Below are 18,674 nucleotides of genomic sequence, written 5' to 3'. Positions count from 1 at the left end.
CGTGGCCAAATTGCAGCATTAGCCCCAAAATGCTTTTTTAATTAACTGTCATGTTTGATCCATAATAAGAGCCGATAGCATATAAAACATTTCAGCTCTAAACCGGGCCAAGACTTTTTACCATCAAGACTTGTATACTTGGAAAAACATGGATAATAATGAAGCTGAATTCTGTGAGCCGTTTTTAGCATCATCTCAAGAGTTTTGTTTAAAGTAAACAGAATCTGTTGCATCGTCAATGTAAACAAATAAGCTTTTATCAGATATAGAAAGCGCGCTCATAAATTACTTTCACCATGAAAAAAAAAACTCAACCAGAAGATCCAAACATCTCGACAACATATAAGTAAACTTTCATCATACTTTTAATGAGCCAGAGTCCAATAAACAACCAAGATGAAACTTTTTTCCTAGAAAAGGGAAAGTGCAAATATCCAGCCAAGGGGAAGCTTTGAGCCCAACCCTCTTCACAGTTGCTAGAATTGAGCAGGTAGACTTGATGTTAAAGCGTCTCACACTCTCCACGATGTCAAATCATCTGAAATGCAAGGAAATCAAGTCCTTCCCGACAGGAAGAGCTAAAAGAGCCCCTTTCAAAAGTAAGCGACTTTGGGCTATGGACAGACACGCTGATGTATACAAAGAGCGAATTTGCAAAAATCCTCGTCGAGGACCCTGTCACTTCTGTTTTGGGGATAGCTGTTGCTTATTTAACTCCGAGGCGCTGTTCCAGAAAACAGCCTCAGAGCACATGTTTGAAATAGATGGCGCTTGGTCACATTTTGAGAGGATGATGTGCTGCTACTCTTTCATGCATCGCCAGTGAAACTCCTTCAAATTCCGAGGACGAGTTTTCTAGCCAATTATAGCATCAATACCTCCACTTTTCCTGTCCGTGTTAAAGAAGAGGTAGCAGACAAAATAGCACAGCTTGCCTCTTTATACGGTACATATCCAGCAATACCGCTTCACAGTGGTACTCGGTTATTTGTTTTTTTTGACACTACTTTTAGATTCTTCAAATTGGAGTACACCTTTAAAAAAAAGCCAAGGGATCTGAGATGCAAGACTGCTAGCAGCTGGCCCATAACAGTTTCATATGCATTATAAATATTCAACACACAAACACACCAATACGCTGACAGATCTCCCCCTCATTAAATTATTTAGAAGCTCAGTGGGCAAAATGAAAACATCTCTCTTTGTTTCTGACTTGCCTCTGACTTCTCTTATCCATGCTGCTGTCGCCTTTTCTATTGTTTGTCTCGAGGGGGCGGGGCCGGGTACGATTGCATGCATTTCAGGGCTGTAGACAGGAAACTGCAAGTCTGGCCAAAAAAAAAAAATAGGTATGCATGCAGACTCAGCTTCCTCTGTCTTTATGGTGGCTTTAGTGTCGCTTGTCACATGCAGTAGCCTGTAAAAATGTAAATGCTCCGAGATTAATATACCCTTTGGCATTAAAAGTGGAATGATTTTTTTTGGGGGGGGTGGGGGCAATAAAGGCTCAAAGAAAAGGGATTAGGATGCAATTTTCTCAATCTAGAATACAAAATTGGCTGAGAAACACTAAAGCCATTCAACGTGTCTGCTTAGTTTAATCCCATGTAGAATTAATGCATGACAAGTATAGGGATAAAATGTGCTCTGGATTGGCATGCAGGAAAATATTAAATCTTTACGTATATTGGTGCAGCAATAGTAAATTCCTTCAATTTTGCGAGTCAAAGTCAATTCATGACATCATATTTGCACATATTAACAAACCTGTATGTAAACAAAAATGCCTTCTAAATGGCAGCACCTTAACTTTGCGGCAGCTTTTATTCACATCATTTCCCACATTCATCCATCTCCTAAATGGCTTTTTGCATGTGTGATTGAATCTGTGTTGTTGAGCAGCTTTAATGATTAACTCATCTGTGATTATCTCTCCCCTCTAACAGATTGTCTGGATCTCACGTACAGATCACGGAACAATCTCAAAATTCTTCCCCTCCGGGAATTCACATGTGCTATATTATGCAGTGATTGGCCATTGTTTCAAATTGGCTATTCACTGAGCTGGTTCAATTTTAAAAATGGGTGAACAAAAATCACAGGCCACACCATTAGGCTGCTGTTAGCAGTGGTTGACAATTGCATCATACGGCATCGTGTTTGTATTGTATTTTTCCCCTCATTTAACTCCGACCACATCATATTCATGAGAGGGTGGTTAGCTTAGCTTTGTTGCAAGCCGGAAAATTATATACTCTTCATTTTCCAGGTTTTATGAGACAATTGGAGCCAATAATAAGACGTGATTTGTTTATTGGTAAGCCTATAATGGAAATGTGGATACATTAATTGTTTGTAGTCTTCTGGCTTATTGTATAGTCTTGAGGGCCATCATGTCAAGCACTATCCAATTGAATATTTGTATGTAATACATCTTTGAGTCTTTACCTAATAGGCTGACTCGTTACAGCAAGTCCTTTGTCTTCAGAAAAGCATGATACATTAGCAAAAAAAGATGCAAAAGGTATTTGGCTGTCTGACACCACATATTGATTACAGTAAATGAAAGGTTTATGCAGCCACACAACGAGCAGTAATGAAAACAAGAACGCCTCTGTCCATCGATAAAAACGATAGTAGGGGCTTTCCAAGGTCAAAACTCTTCAGATGGATGATCAATTCAATGGAATTGTGTTTTGAAAGGCACTAGAAAGCCCTACAGTGGATTAAGAGGGAATCGATCAGGCTCGATTGCTCCTGGTCTATTACTGGGGGGGGCATACACGTGCAGATGTACAGCGGTGTTCCACGGCAGCGTTACGGTTCATGCTCCCCGAGTATGGATTTGGCCGTAGACAAAATGTCATTTGGAAAATGTCATCGCCTAAATGCCATTGCGCCTCAGTATGTGTCCAATTTTGAGTGTGTGCGTGTGTGTCCGTGTATGTGCGCGCTCAGACTCAGATATGCTATCATAGCTGCGCCCAGTAATACATCCAGTCAGCATGTGTCAGTTCTGTAAAAAAAAAAAAAAAAAAATGGGGGAGATGTGGTGTTTATCAGAGTTTGCACCTTATTTTTTTGGGTGGGTCAGACTTACGGACAGTATATCTTTTCTCATTATATTTTATAAAACCCAAGGTTGGGATGAGGAATATTTCAGCACTTCAAATTGTTATTCATGATTCACAGTGTATGATGTATTCATTCGGCAAGAGCGCTGGTGGCTCGCGGATTAGAAATAGAGCTGCACTTTTAAATTTTTCAGATCAGCTGGGGAAATCGACTTGAGTAAAAGTGAATATGTAAACACCTGTCTTAACATTTACTGGCAGTGCACCTTTGAGGTTTGTGGACTTGGCTTTACTTGAAGTGTCCTGACAGTGTGCGCTGCATCTGAAAAGCACCGAGTTGTCCTGAAATATAAAGTACCCTGAACGTAGCAGGCTCGAATAAATCGTCCAGCTCTCCTCTATCCTGCCGCATGATGCGACAAGACCCTAGGGAGGCCCCAAAGGTCATCCATCCATGAGCCATCACAAGCACTCGTTTTGATAGATTAGCTACATGCAAGCCATTCATGCAACCAAGTGGAAGCAAACACTTTTGTATACAAATCTAAAGTCAATGAAGCAGTCCAGGCTACAAATCTGCAGTTGGAGGTTGCTTGAAGCCTGTCATTGACATCCCTCCCGTATAAAAGCAGCACTTGACCAATTCTTTGGTAAAGACATTCAAAGAGAGAACCAAACATTTCAGGAATTGCGTTGTTAAGGCGGAGAAGGTGAGAAAGGAGAAAATACACAGACAAAAACAGACACACGGTTATTAGTTTTGAAAAGACGAGGTCACTGACTATGGAGGCTTAACGTTGACGGTGTGAGTGAATGCATCTTTAGAATTCTCAAAGTAACCACGTGCTTGAGATGTGCTTTGACCTCTGAATCGCCCCGAGTCGGACTAAAATGCCAGTTGCAAGCATATTCTGTATATTTTAAACTTCTTTATATTTGCAGTGTCAGACGTAAGTGTCCAGGGCATGTGTTTCTGAGTCTTTACGCGTGTGTTCAAGACATTATGTAGGGTCCGCAAGCCTAAACGGGAGCGACAGCCATGACAATGATAGAATCACAGACAGGCCCTTCGGCGCAGCTTTCTATGATCGGTAAAGGGCTTAACAAGCATCTCTGCCAGCTCCTTTCTCTACAGTTCATTCACACTATTTAAATAAACCATTCACAATTCAAAACAGGACCTTTTGTGTGTGTGTGTGGCCCATTCACCATAAAGAGAATCAACACAGTCGCAAATGCAAACTGCATCTTTAGCGTCAAGAAAAAGCCGATTTTAGGTAATTATCCATATGTCATGAGAGAAGAAAAAAAAAAAGAAAGATTAGATTAAATGATGGTATCAGTGTGACGCATTATGGCATTTAACGCTCATTATAGTTATCAGATAAATGTATCATGAACACGTTTCCTAGTATAAGAAGGGAAAAACAAATCAATGTTTGTTTTTTAGTAAACTTACGAGTGACCACTACAATATTAAACAGTTCCTCTAAAAATTAGCTATAAAACAAGGGGTGAATCCCCTCAATAAATATCTATTTCAAGATTGGAACTCGGGCTGCTCGATTATGAAAAAAAAAAAAAAGATTTAATGTTATGAGTCAATAAAGTCAATAATGTCGATATTTAGACCGACGGGGGAATTGATTTCGATAGTCTGCAAGTAAACAAGCCTGCACCAGCACCATCATATATCGTACAACTGTTGATGATATCTCCGCCCTTTGAACGGCACGTCTCATTTGCAGGTTGTATACACAAACAGAGATACGTATAATCTCCAAAGGCAAACAGAAAGCTGGCGACTGTGCAGTAATTGGCAACAGAGAGGCTGTCGCCGAATGGAAGACGAACACTGTGGCCATGTTATCTCATTAGAGAGAGCGAGAGAGAGAAAGAGGGAAAGAGAGAGAAAAACTGATGAGATGCTTGGAAGAGAAAAGCCAGAGGAGAGAGGCTGGATCTAAACTGGGGGAGGGGTAGAGAGATAAGCTAATGCCGAAAAAATCTGTATGCAAATTAAAGGCAAACAAACAATCTCACATGATCACACGATGCGTATGCATGATGGAAGTAATGCATGACATTGTTGATTTGACTATCATACATGTTTATCATTTTTTCGATTAAAAATATATATTGAAAAAAAAATCACGGAAAAGCCTGATAGCTGACGTACTTTAAGTGAAAGCATGACTGGATATTGACAGTCATATTAAATCCAATTCTAGACACTTTGCTAACCCCACCCTAAAGCACATTGCAATATTATACATTGTTATCCAAATGGCTGACATATTTGCAAATCCCAAGACTTGAACTCATTTTAAAAGCAACTGACAGTCTGGAGGGGGAAAAAAGTATTTGGTACATCTAAAAGTTATCCAGTGTACAAAATTAATATGGAACAGTAGCAACACAAATTAGGAATAATCTTGTATCTAAAATTTATATTTGCAGAAAAAAAAAAGCTGCAAGAAATATTTTTGTGTGTTTTTTTTAAATTTATTTATTCATTTTACTCCTGGGCTTTCCTTTCAGTAGTGAAGTATAATTTTCTTACGCTAAATCAAACATAACAAGTTAAGCACAGTCAGGGTTTGCCAACTAATCTGCGCTGGCCATGGAAACAGTTTTGCCTCAGTTATGTTGTAAATGAAAATGATAAAATAAAAATAAATCATACAACACAAATTTTTTATTATTTTTTTTAACATCAATAACATACACTAACTCTGGGTTCAACATGTCTAAGATTAATATACCCAGTTGAAAAGTAGTTTCCTACCATTGAAAATTTGCATCTGTCAAAGACTGCTGTTGCTTTTGCTATACTGTATGTGCCTCCAGTGTATCCTCGCCTGCCGTATATCTGGCAGATGAGCGTGTGTGTACGTGTGTATGTGTGCGTGCTTGCAAATGAGAAGAGGTTCTTAACTGTCAAGTGTGCTCCCCACCCTCTTGGCAATGCATCATTAGGTAAAAACATGACTCTGGGCTCCCCTTATACGGTGGGTGATGACAGCTGGGGGAAAGACTGTGTGGGGGGCTCAGAGAGCCGTGCATTCCATGAATTGGAAGACAGCAGTGGGGGGGGGGTTATGTCGGGATGCAGGGAAGCCAAGAAGAGGAAATTGCAATATTATTTCTATCTCTGTAAATGCATTATTTTTTTTAGATATATATCTTGTAATGAGTCTGATTTGATGGTGAGAGTTTGCTAGCAGAATGAAAAAGAGCAATTCAATTTCAATGACAGTTGGTGCTGTTGAATATGTTTTTCCAGCTACAGTGCAGCCATAAAGCGTCACACTGAGCATTGTTTATGTGCTTAATGTTACTGGGCAAGCTTCATAATGAGTCAGTCAGCTTTTAAAAGTCTTTTGCTGCCTCATTTGAACCTGCAGGAGTATCCTACGGTCGCTGTAATTTGCACCGCTGCCAAGAAGGACAAAAATTCTCGCCGTGTCTCGTTTTTGGAAAGGCACCAAGGACTGACTCGGTTGTTGCTCTGCCAAGAATCACTGCTGTCACCGACGATGAGGACCACAACTAAACTATCTCGCGCCGCTAAATGTCACAAAAATAACGATGCAAGGCATTCACCATCTGAATTAAAGATATAGTAGGAGCACTAGTTGTGGCACAGACTAGTCAACGAGTCAACTTTACAACTCCACAATTATGTTTAAAGCGTGACATCGACTAGTTGGTCATTGTGTTTTTAGCTTGCTTGAGGGGGTGGCAGAGCCATTTACAGCAAGAGATGTGCACAGTGAGTGAAATGAATCACCCTATTTGATTTATTCTATTTTTTTAAACATGCAGTGTTTGAAAATGAAAGAGCAAGGGAAGAGGGTGAAAAAAAAAAAAGCAAGACTCCATCAGGATTTCTAAGAGTTTTCCCGTGTTGCCAGAGTGGAAGGAGAGCGGGAAATTATTCCACTGCACACAAAGTGGGTGATTATTTGCAAACACCGCCAATTCCCACCATGCAAAACGTGCTACTGTGGTGGGCTCAGAATGAGGGAAGGTTTCCCCCTTTGGCCGAGTTGTGCAAACAGTACCTGGCTGTCCCAGTGGCACAATGAAAATGAAGTTATTTATGTTTTTCTGGCCGGAAATACTGAATGCTCTTGTGTTTTGCGTAGGACCTCAGTTCATCTGGGATCACTCCATTAAAGCAGACAAATTGTGGAAATAGACTTTTGTATTGCTTGTACACAGATAGTTGGGTCTCTTGAATATCTGCCCACACATCGAGTGTGAAATTAAACAACCAAAGTCAATCTTTTGTTGTGTGTCTATTTCGAAAAATGGTTCTGAGCAATCTGCACAATTTCCGAATTTACATAATAATTGCCTCTCACAATGAGTTTCTCCGACCATGACTGGGCAGCCGAGCTTTTAGATCAGCCATTGTCGAACGATGGTTGGAGTCTGGTACCATACGACACGGAATCACTTTCAAAGGTAAGCAGAGCTGCAGGATTAGCACATATTACCTTTAGCATTTAATAACATACATTGAGTGAAGAAGAAGTCTAGGTGCTGAGGGACGGGTCACACGGTGTAAGTGAGGGACAGCATATAAAGAATGTCTCTGCTGGATGCAGCGTGTCCCCTAGATTTGTCATGTGACACCTTCCCTCAGACTCAGCAGTTTGAAATGCTGAGCTCGCATCTGCTTCTACGCATGCACACAGACACAAACTGACCAGGCCATAAAATGTACACGATACGTTTAGCAATTGAGTCAAAAAGCCACATTTTCAATTGCATCAACTATCTCGCTAGTCTCCGGGTACCTGCAGGGCAGAAGCAAACTGGCAGAAGCTGAGACACACGCAGGCTGCAATCACAACAAATGTGATGTTAACCACATGTGTTTCTGTTGTTAATCTAGCTCGGGGTGGTCTAAGCATGCAAAGCAGCCATTTATTACTGCCCCTCTTTCCTTACACGTACACATTAAATACTTGTTTATTTTTTGTGGGGAAAATAACAAGGGGAGCAGAAATAAGCCAGTAAAAACAACAACAACAACAAAAAATCCAAGTGAGAGACGGTAACATTACCAAAAAATTGTCAACACATCACTTTTTGTGATATGTGCAACTTGTTTTATGGCTTCTCATATGTCGGGGGACTGGCTGTTGGTCATTATGGTATTATCGATCAGCGCTGTCAAAAGATTAGGGGAAAATTACGGCTGGAAAATGTGCTGCCTGGCGTGTGAAAGGTTGCTCTCAGCTTCAGGTCATGGGTACTCCAACACGATAAATGCCCAATGTACCCAGTCCAAAATACGTAAAAATACAAAATGTCAAACCATGACGGGCCCTGAAAACCTTACATCCAATTTTCTGTAGAAGAAGCTCAAACTTTCGATCCTGGGACAGCTCAAGCAAGTGCTTTGGACACTGACAATCTGCTAATTGTCAAATTGCTTGCTTTTGTCGTTTACATACTATAATTTATGCAATAGATACGATACACGTAAATGATGAATAAATGGATAATCAGAGGCTTGGCTATGATTACCCCCACTTATGTTTTTCGCACTTCCTGATCCCATGTTAGGTGCTGCAAAGAGCATCCATTTAGGATGTTGTTATCTAGTTGATGGCTGAGCAGAAAGCACTTTCGCGTTTTGGCATTTGCTCCAAAAAGTCTGGAGAGGGCACGAGGGACAAACATGTGACTGAGCGATAACATGCATAGCAACAAATTTGAGTGAATCCGAGCATCCTAAAAAAAATAAAAAATATATATATATAAATATATTTCTGTCACCTCAGTGTCACCTTTCTATGCATCCTTACAGACCATTCTATGCCCACATTTTCTTGCATCCATCCACTCATCTTGTCCTTCACACATAGCGACCGTCCAAGCTCTTTTCATATCTCCGGAGGCCTTAGCATGCTTGTGTGTGTGCGTGCGTGTGTGTGTGTATTTGTGTGTGCGTGCGTGTCTATGAGTGCCCTAAGTGTTCAACAACACTCTGGGGGGAATCATGAGCGATAAAAGTCAGGATTCATTAGGGTGTGACAAGGAAAGTGCGGAAGCGAGGAAGATGACATGCAACAGATCTGCTTTCACACGGACACAGATGTGGACAGCGTGCGTAGCGCATTCGCTCGGCTTGAACTCAGGTGCCTTATACTCAAAGTGAAAGGATAAAAAGACAGAATGAAATGTCAACAAGGCTTTCGGGGTAATATATATATTTGAATCAAGTTTAATGGCGAGATGTAAACACAAAGCAGTGTCAGAAAGCACACAGAAAGAAAGAAAGAAAGAAAAAAAAACCATTAAGATTGTAGCTGGCGTCCTCTAGAAATAACTTGCCTCTGTTGCTGACTGAATGCAGAGTGACACATTGTGCTGTCTGCTGATTTACCTTTAGCCTTTTGAGCCCATAGGGTAAACGCTCACTCCTCTGCAGTCACTCTATCATCATCTCATCTTCCTCACACTTGCAGAATAGCTGGCATTCCCGCTTACCTCAGCCATTGCTATGGTCTGGATTGGCTTCCTGCTACATTTAATTGGAAGTCATATTTAGAAAAACTCAAAATGTATCCATAGATGTTTGTCTACATGTCCGCTGTGATTATTTGCAGACCCGTTCGGGATGTTTGGCTGAAGTCAATTTGTACAGGCCCCCAGTTTACCAATGCTATTTTTATTTTCTTGAGTGTGTAAACGCCTGCCTGTGGCTTTCCAACAATAAAATTTAACAACATAATAATTAAGATGAGTAAAATCAGTGTTCTTAGTCACATGTGCCACATAAAAGCTTCTGATGGTTCCGCCTTCCCATGCAACCTAAAGAAAAGCAAGTCTCAGCACACGCGTGCCGGCATGCGTGTGCGTGTTTACGAGCTTCCGACCATGTGGTCAGAAAATGCACCGCTTGCTCTAATTGGGTTTATTGTCCAGTGTGCTGAGGGAATGCCAAGTGAAATTCTTTTAGGGAGTTAATTAACAGAAATGCATCAGTGACAGAGCGCCCATCACAGCTGGCGCATCAGCTGAGCATGTCGAGTGTATGCCGTGTGACTAAAAAGCTCATTCTGCATGATTTGCAAAATGGAGTACAACATGCAAGGGTGTATAGAGACAATGAGATGCTAACTAGAAGGCACCGATGGGGCAAAACGTGTTTATTTGTTTTAGTCTGTCTGTCTGTCTGTCTGTCTGTTGTATGCTTGGCATGACTAGGTGGGGATACTAGTTTAGAAAACAACTGTCTTACAATTCAAAATTATGATAGGATGAGTCCTGAGAGCCATCAAATTTTCACTTAGAGCAACCTTTGAGATTTGAGGAACAACACTAAACATGATTGATTCGGATCCTGTCAGCGTGTCAGGAGATTTGAGGTGGAACAGAAAGAAGAAATCAATGTAGTTAGGCAGCTTGTTAATGCACAGTTGAGGATTTGTATGCCCCAAATTATTTGCATGAGCAGCAGGAACCCAGCGATTCCTGATTAGGCGAATCAAGCGTGTTCTACACGATCATAATGTTCATTATTTTATCAATGGCCTGGAATTATTTATGTAATTACTTTGATTATATTTGCTCAGCTTTCATTATAATGATAAAAACTTGATCCTCAGACAAAAGGAATACATTGTTCTTTGGAATGCGTACGTGTTAGCCATCCATCAATGGGCCTTTCGAGCTTTACTTGCATGCATCATGTACCAGGTGAGATATTTTTGGGCTTACTATGAATGTGATGTGTCTCTTATCTGCCATCAGAAAGAAAAAAATAAATCAATGCTCATAGACAAATCCAATATTCCACAAGAAGTTCATGACAAAACAATATGAAATGACATTAATCAACATTGCCTCCAAGCTACTGCTGCTGCTGATGGATTTCCACACAGCGTGAAGATGGGCAAATTTAGCAAAGACACTCACCAGAGCAACCACAAATGTCTTCACGGTAAACAACATCAAACCCAGCTCATTAGCATCGGTTAGATGCGCATCTCCAACTTGACGCAAAGGGGAAGAGGAGAGCAATGCCGTGACGCATTCGCGCGCTGGTGATGTGTTATAATTCCACTGAGGCAAAAATTCAGTTAGAGAATGAATGATGAGTGAAGGAAGGTGCAACATGGAATCTCAAGCAAGAAAACAAAAAAGATGTAGGGAAGGAAAAGATGGAGTGATCTTTTGTTTATTTCCCAGAGAAGCCCAATGACAGAGCCATTCTTCATCAGCCACCGTCTTTGCCGTGAATATGTCAACAGTGGCGGCAAGGCAAGTGTACAGGAGTAATTTATCTATTTAGAATGCCAAAGGGAGACAAAGCTACGGGCACTATATAATACAGACACAAACAAAAAACAAAGGCAAGTGATTGAAGACCTCAATTCACTTTGAAACTGGAAAGTACAGTTCAATTACCATTTGCTATTTTAAATAATTTAATTTGTGTGTGCAAAGAGGAATTGGGGTGTTTGCCAAGACAGAATGTTTTCCCTTTTGACATTGAAATCCCAGTGTTTGGATGAGAAAGTGAATGAGTCATGCGGAAGCATACAAAAAGAAAGAAAAAAAACAAGACAACACAACAGCATCCCAAATAGAAGTCTGTTTGTACTTTGTCAATATGTAATCTCCTGCAGAGTACTATTTTAGGAGGTATATAATTTCTTCCTAAATTAACTCATTTAATAAACCAATTTTGTAGCAAGGGCTGTATTCATCTCCATTGTCAACTAATAACCACGCAATTTCACCTGTCTATCAGGAAAAAAATATTAATGATTGAAAACGTTACTATTCAATGAAAGAAAAATATACAAGTGCCCTCTTAAGGGTTCATCTGAAATGGCCAAACTAAAATAAATTGAGCAGAAACTGGGGCAAAGTCTTCTGGAATCGACTGCTTTCAGTACTTTTGTATCATTCTCTCAGGAGTCAAAAAGAAAAAGATGTTTGTCACAACAAACCCACGTAGACATTTTAAAATACATTCATTCACCTGCACAACCTAATGAGATCCAGCAAACAAGCTGCATGGAAAATATCAGCTTATTTTGGTTTTGATTGACAGCTTAACTACATCACACTGAGTAATTTCTGAAATCGTGCTTACCCTATTTATAAAACCTCAGCGAGACTTTCTAGTGTCTTTGTTCATAGAAATGCAGCCACACATCCGGGGCGAAATATATTCCCATATTTGAGGCTTACTGTGTATCTGCCCACATGAGCCATCCATAATTAGTTATCATGCTGCGAAGAAATATGTTTTTGGGGAAAGAAGCGGGTGGAGTGACAAAAGTATCTTTGCTACAGCTCTATGCATCATAGTCTTATCAATTTTATCATTTTGGGATCAAAAGTGAAAATCAGAACTCAGTTTAGTAGCACATCTATTGACTAATGTGAGAATGTTTATTCTTTGTTCAGCACTTTAGTGACAACTCAAGAACAAATAAGGCCAACTCTTCCATTCTGCTAAAAAAAAAAACAATGTATTGGCTATTTTTTTATTTTATTCAACACCAGCTAATTTGAGCTACTTTAGAGAATAATTGAGTGAAGAGCGCCTCTGCTGGAAGCAGCCAAGTGGTGCGCAGCATTTTACCAATCATTGCCAAATTTTTCATTATCACTCGATTGATCCCTGGCTGCAAGATCTGCATGAAATTTGCTTTGATTGCCTCATTCTGGCAGCTAACCAACACATGGTTTCATTCCAAAATCTTGCCAGGAGTCCTGTAGTGCAACTTTTTGTTATTCCAATTAGACACGTGATTAGTATTCACTTTTTAACGGCTTTTTCGGTTGTTGTTACAAAATTGATCAGCATGCAGATGCTGTGAGCTGGCATAGCATTGGCATTCCCAGGATAGCGGGGGTAGAGGTAGGTGGAGTGATTAGTAGAACGAGTGCTTGCTTCACATGAGTCCTACGTAGCGTTACAGGCCAATGAAACAAAACCAATGCTAAGCCACTGATAACACGCAGCACGCAGGCACACCTCATGCAGAGTTTCACAATCGCACAACTGTTTCAGATGGACACGCAGTTAGTTTGAATTACGGTGAAAGTAATCACAGGTACACATAGAGTATCTCAGGGAGTTGTTTACAAGGAGATATTCCAAGGTCTTTGTGATTAAAACCACCGCAAAGCACTCCTGACACTCCATTACCCAGCATACCCCGAGTGAGGCTGGAGTGTACATATTGATTTCACACCTCATTAGATTTTAACAATGTCAAAGTTCATGCGAGTTCTACAGGATCCTGCATCATTCCGCAATGACCAGGCACAAATGTGGGAGGAGACGACCGACACGTATCGAGTAAACACATTATTTTGGAGTTTGGGTCTGTTGCGGCATCGTTCTTGGAAAGTTGCGCGGTGCTCTTGACCCACTTCTCACTTGTGGCGTAAAAAGACAATATATAAATGTCACCGTTTTTAACGAAACACTTCAAATCGAGAAACGCTGTTGTGCATGACAACTGTTTTTGAAAATAGCGGTTTTAAGAGAAGACTATGCGGTTCGATAAGTGGAACAACATGTAAAGCGGAACGTGCCGACACTTTAAAGGTGGAATCTTTACCATTGTGGAGTTGTGCGCCATGTCATGTTAATACGAGTAGAAAAGGGAGACTCAAAGATGGATGGTACAGTGCCACCTTCAACTTATATAAGAGACTTTTGTTTAATTTTCTTCTTCCCAAGAAAGTTTGTTTGAGAGCTTTTCAGCAGTCTTTCACTGTTTGCATTGGATCATTTATCTTTGTTGCAACAGAGTGCACAAACAGAAATGTACTGCGATTCCACTTTCACTGATTGACCTTCAAACAGTAATTGGCAAGATTCGTTCATTTGGACTTGGACAGCTGTGGACTGGATGGCTTCCACGAGCTTTTTTTCTTCACAGTCTTGCTGGCTTTCTCAGCCCACTTTAATTTACCTACCAAATCTCCTCTTCCTAAGTTCCCCATCATTCTCCTTTTTATTGCTCTACAGATAACAAACATAAGACAGGATTTTTTTTGTCATGTCCTTTTATACAGCACTGGTACATAGTATATCTGTGTAATTTCTGCGCAGTTTCCCCACACAGAAAAATAAAATGAAAAATCTTTGCTCAAGTAGCTGCCAAGACATGGGTGGAAAAACTGTGAGGGCGGTGTTATTTAGATCATCTTGACTGTGACATAACAAGGCCCAACATTTAATGGGCTTTTCTGACTTTAGGGTGCACGTACATTAATACAAAAAGCTTTGGATCTTTAAAGGGAAAAAAAATATTCCCCTCACTATTCCGATTCATCCACAACGATTTATCCAATATGTTGCACTGATGCAAGGTACAAGTTAAGGTCAAGGAAAATGGAAGAAAGAAATGGTGATTTTAAATATGCACAAAGTATAAGTGCATCAATTTATGTGGGGAAATTTCCATTAAACTTTCATTCCCAGCTCGTTTAGATAGGAGCACGTTCCTTTTTCACCGAGCAAGGGGATGTGAAAAGATATTGCTGTGACACAACTCGCGTGAAAAATCATTACAAGTCACCTTGGCAGCTTTTTGTGTTGTTTAAAAGCCACTCAGTCGACACCTGGGCTACTTCCCCGGAGGTAGAATAGCGCCGGCCGTTTATCAGTGTATCCTGTGTCCTGAAGGCCAAGGGAACAAAAATTGTGAGGAAGAAAGCTCCTTTATTGCAAGCAGGACACATTTGACTTCCTGTGTGCAGTGTAAGCGGGATATTGATATTTCTAGTGTGAACTGTACTGTAGATAAGTTCAAAATACGCATTGCCTGCCTGCCTGCCACAGGAATGCCTACTCCACAATAGTAATGGATACAAAGGTTGAACTTCTTTCTCCGTGCCATGGAGACTTCAAGGTTATGCCGACCGACTCTGTATATTCAACACAAGGAGCATGTTAAAAAGAAACGTTTTCCTTGGAAAGGCCAAACGTCAACAACAAACAGTCGAGAGTTTGGAATGTATTAGCTTGTGTGCACTGAACAAGACCTTGCTTCTGTCACATATACAAATGCCATCGGTGGAGAACCTTTGATGGTGGATTTGTGGATTATGCAGACTTTCAGCTCACGTGCAACAAGCTTAGCAAGGAAATAAACCCATGTGTAGTTTAATCACATGAGAATACCAAAGACAAGATGCAGTTGTATAAAATATACAACAGTGGCAAGTCAAACACAACTGGAAATGCAAATCAGGCGTTCCAGGGTCAAACGGTGGCCATCATATGTAATTACGTCAAAATGAAGTGCACTCCTTGTCTGCAACCATCAAGAAAACCAAGCACATTTATGGGAGGTTGTGCTACATTCAGGCAGAGCTCCACAATGGCACAACCAATGGCACCATCATTCGGCTCAAAAGAGAAGAAGAGTTCAGACCATTATGTACTATTTAACAATGACTATAAGCTTCAAAGCGACGGCTCGAATGTCGACACTTAGTGTCGATGTCAACTTTATTCATGTTCTTGTCTTTATAACCATTGGTAAGGTCGGTCGCTCTCTTTGAAAAAAGTATCATTGACTTGACTACCCAAGATCTGCACAATAAAAAAATGTACTACCTTCGGGGACATTTTGAGATAAATAATCCAGCTAAGGTGTTTCTTGTGTCCTTTGGTGTCTTTGATGCTCATAACATGGACCCATCTCGATGCACCAGATTACCCTGGTTGTAATTAATCATTGTTAATTCCTTGACTGTCATTACCTTTGGAGTACGCAACAATAAATTTGAAGGTCATACTGACCTTGTTAGCCAACATACTTTATTCGGAGTAAATCGATGCCATCGATGCTGAAAGTAACAAATAAAGTACGTTGTAATCCAACTCACTTTACACAGTTTCCTTTTCATTCAAACCTTAACTTCAACTAAAAATCTACGCAGCAATACTGTCAGCATGTTGGCAGCGGTGAGTCTGCTGAAGTTCTCTTGAGGTAACCTGAGAGATGATGCAATGTCCTGCAAAGCATCTCAAGAAACTCAAAACGGTTCCACATGAAGCGGTACGGGAAAATGTTAATGCTGGACATTTTAGCTGCAAATTTACACGTCGGAGAATATGCCAATTAAAAGTCGGGCTCATTTCCTGTTGGCAGAACTGACTCACACTCGACCCCTAGAAAGTTCGCCCGCCCTGGCTAACGAAATCGTTCATTAAATTATCGCAGCTATAAAAAAGCTCTGCAGTAAAAAAAAAAAAAGTGTTAAGATCCTGTTACCTGCAACCCTGACGAGGATCAAGTGAATAGAAAATAGATAGATGCACCATCAGATGATTATTCCCTCAGGAAATGTATGGAAATGGTCATCCCTAGTATGTACATCAAGCAATTTATGATAAGCGCCCTTTCTCCAAAGTAAATTGGCTATTCCATCATTGTTTAATTAAAATAAAAACATATTTATTGCTTCTGAAGTTTGTTGCACTGCATATGCCAACTACCGAAAGAGCACTCAGCCGCACAATGAATGAGTCCAAAGCGAATCACCAATCACCCAATGCAATTAGTGCGAAAGCAATGTTTTTGTTTTTCAGGGTGCAACTTGGGATCGTCAAATGCCTTTGCTTCACCGCTGTGTCTGACAATTTTGATTTTTGCTTAAATGAGATAAAAAAAAAAACACTTGCACGCACGCACACACGCACACACACACACACACTTCCCCTGTCACCTCCCCCCGACCTAGCCTTGCCTCTTGTCATGTTCCAGCTAAAGAAAAAGGAGCACGTCGAGTAATTGTATAGTTTTTAATGACCATTCCATTTAGGTCTGCTTGGAAACAGCTGGAACCGGGTGCTACTCCATCATTTCCATCCATTATACACTCGCACTCCTTCAGCACCTTTCAATCTTTAAGTTCTTACATACACAGCAGATGGTAAAATAAGAAACATGATGAAAACCATTAGAGCTTCCTGGAAAGCTGTTTGAAATGTAAGAAGAAACATTTCTTAAATTATAGCTCAGAGAATTTAATGAGGTAAAAGACACAATTATTGCTCAGAGACTGTTGAGAGTTGTTTTAAGCCCTAATTGTGTCAAAGGATTGCTTTGTCAGTTTTTAGTGCACATGTAAAAGCTCCCCCTGAGGCCCATTGTCACGTGTAAGAAGAAATGTCACTACCTGCTCTTTGACTGAGGCCAGGATCGAGGAGGTGGTCTCAGTCTCTGACCGCTCTCCATTGGAGCCTGACATCACCGGGGGAACCATGGCGCCCTTCTCCTGCTCAGCGGGCTGCTCTGGCACGGGCATGGCTGAAATGATAAAAAAAGAACTTTCAAGGCGAATGTATTTGGACATGTCTTTTACAGCTAGAAGAAATATAATTAGTAAAAGCAATGTTACTGTGTTAGCTTGATTAACACAATTAAGGTCTCTTAATTATTCTACATAATGTGTCTGTGTGTGTTTTAAGTGAAAACACACATCGTGTTTAAAGGGAAAGTCAAAGCTTTCCTTTCAAAAACAAAAAATAATGAAACACAATTATTTCATTATTTCAACAGCGTCATTTCACTACGTAGGCACACACAACATGTTTGTCTTTTTTCAAAGTGATGCTATTCTAATCACCCTGCAACACCAAATTTGACTTCTTGTGTGAATGTCTGTCACCTCACGAGTGCTCCTCGACTTGTTAAAATAAAATTATCACCATTTTAATTACTTTGACTAGGAATAATCAATGATATAAAAAAAGAAAAATAACTGTTTATCAGCAGCCCTGCATACACACATGATAAAAGATACATATGGTTGATGGCTCCAAATTGAGCTGTCTACCACGTATAGGCCTTCACAGGCAAGACATATTTGACGTGGCGAAGACACTGACGTCTCACAAGTGTGAAATTAAATGTTGCCAGAATCATATTTTCTGCAGCGCCCTCCTTATGTCTCATCCATTCAGACAGCTTACACCAGGCTTCAAATGCAGAATTAATACGAGTTTGACATTTTGCTAGGATATCTGGCGCATCTTCAACCACGTCATCCGAGTGGATTTTGACACCCTGATGAATTCTGAATTGATATTTTCCAGACTGCAGGCTCATCATTGACTGAAGACGGAGGAGGCAAAGTCTATAAGGTGCGCGTGATTGCTACAAATCCTTGACGTCATCTAAGCTTCGCTCAAACTTTAACACAAGCAAAGGGATGGTGGGTTAGAAAGTGGAAACAACTGACATTTATATTTAATCTTCTTTAAAAGCTTGCTCGAAATTCTGGGAGAAATCTGAAAGTAGGACAGCAAGTTTTAGAGCAAAGAGACCACAGGGAGTGGACATTGTCAATAGAGCAGAGTAAATAATGAGCCAAGTGGAGTCGCTTTCCTGGGAGACTGACTCATCAGTCCAATTACAATGTCTAATGTTGACATCCAAATTTGTGCCAACTTTTGTTAGGTCAAAGCTGGGGCCCATGCACATTAACGCTAAGCGTGGCAATAATGATAGCTGTCTTACAATTACAACCGAAGCTACAGAAGGCAAAGGATGCTCAAACAATATCGTTATTCATTTAGTGTGAGTGAGT

General features: G+C 40.4%; 1 protein-coding gene across 3 annotated transcripts in view; it reads right to left on the bottom strand.

Moving 5' to 3' along the window:
• The window catches only part of ctnnd2a (catenin (cadherin-associated protein), delta 2a), a 119,776-nt gene that overhangs the window by 82,383 nt on the left and 18,719 nt on the right, over positions 1 to 18,674 (bottom strand). For all 3 annotated transcript variants that reach the window (XM_088364220.1, XM_088364223.1, XM_088364222.1), the window contains one exon: positions 17,262 to 17,392. In XM_088364220.1, coding sequence (XP_088220346.1) covers positions 17,262 to 17,390 — 129 coding nt within the window. In that variant the 5' untranslated portion in view covers positions 17,391 to 17,392. The remainder of the gene's footprint in view (positions 1 to 17,261; positions 17,393 to 18,674) is intronic.

The sequence above is a fragment of the Syngnathus floridae genome, chromosome 20 (assembly GCF_059516105.1).
Source record: "Syngnathus floridae isolate MCC-2025c chromosome 20, RoL_Sflo_1.0, whole genome shotgun sequence".
Taxonomy (NCBI): domain Eukaryota; kingdom Metazoa; phylum Chordata; class Actinopteri; order Syngnathiformes; family Syngnathidae; genus Syngnathus; species Syngnathus floridae.
This window is presented reverse-complemented; position numbering and strand designations above follow the sequence as displayed.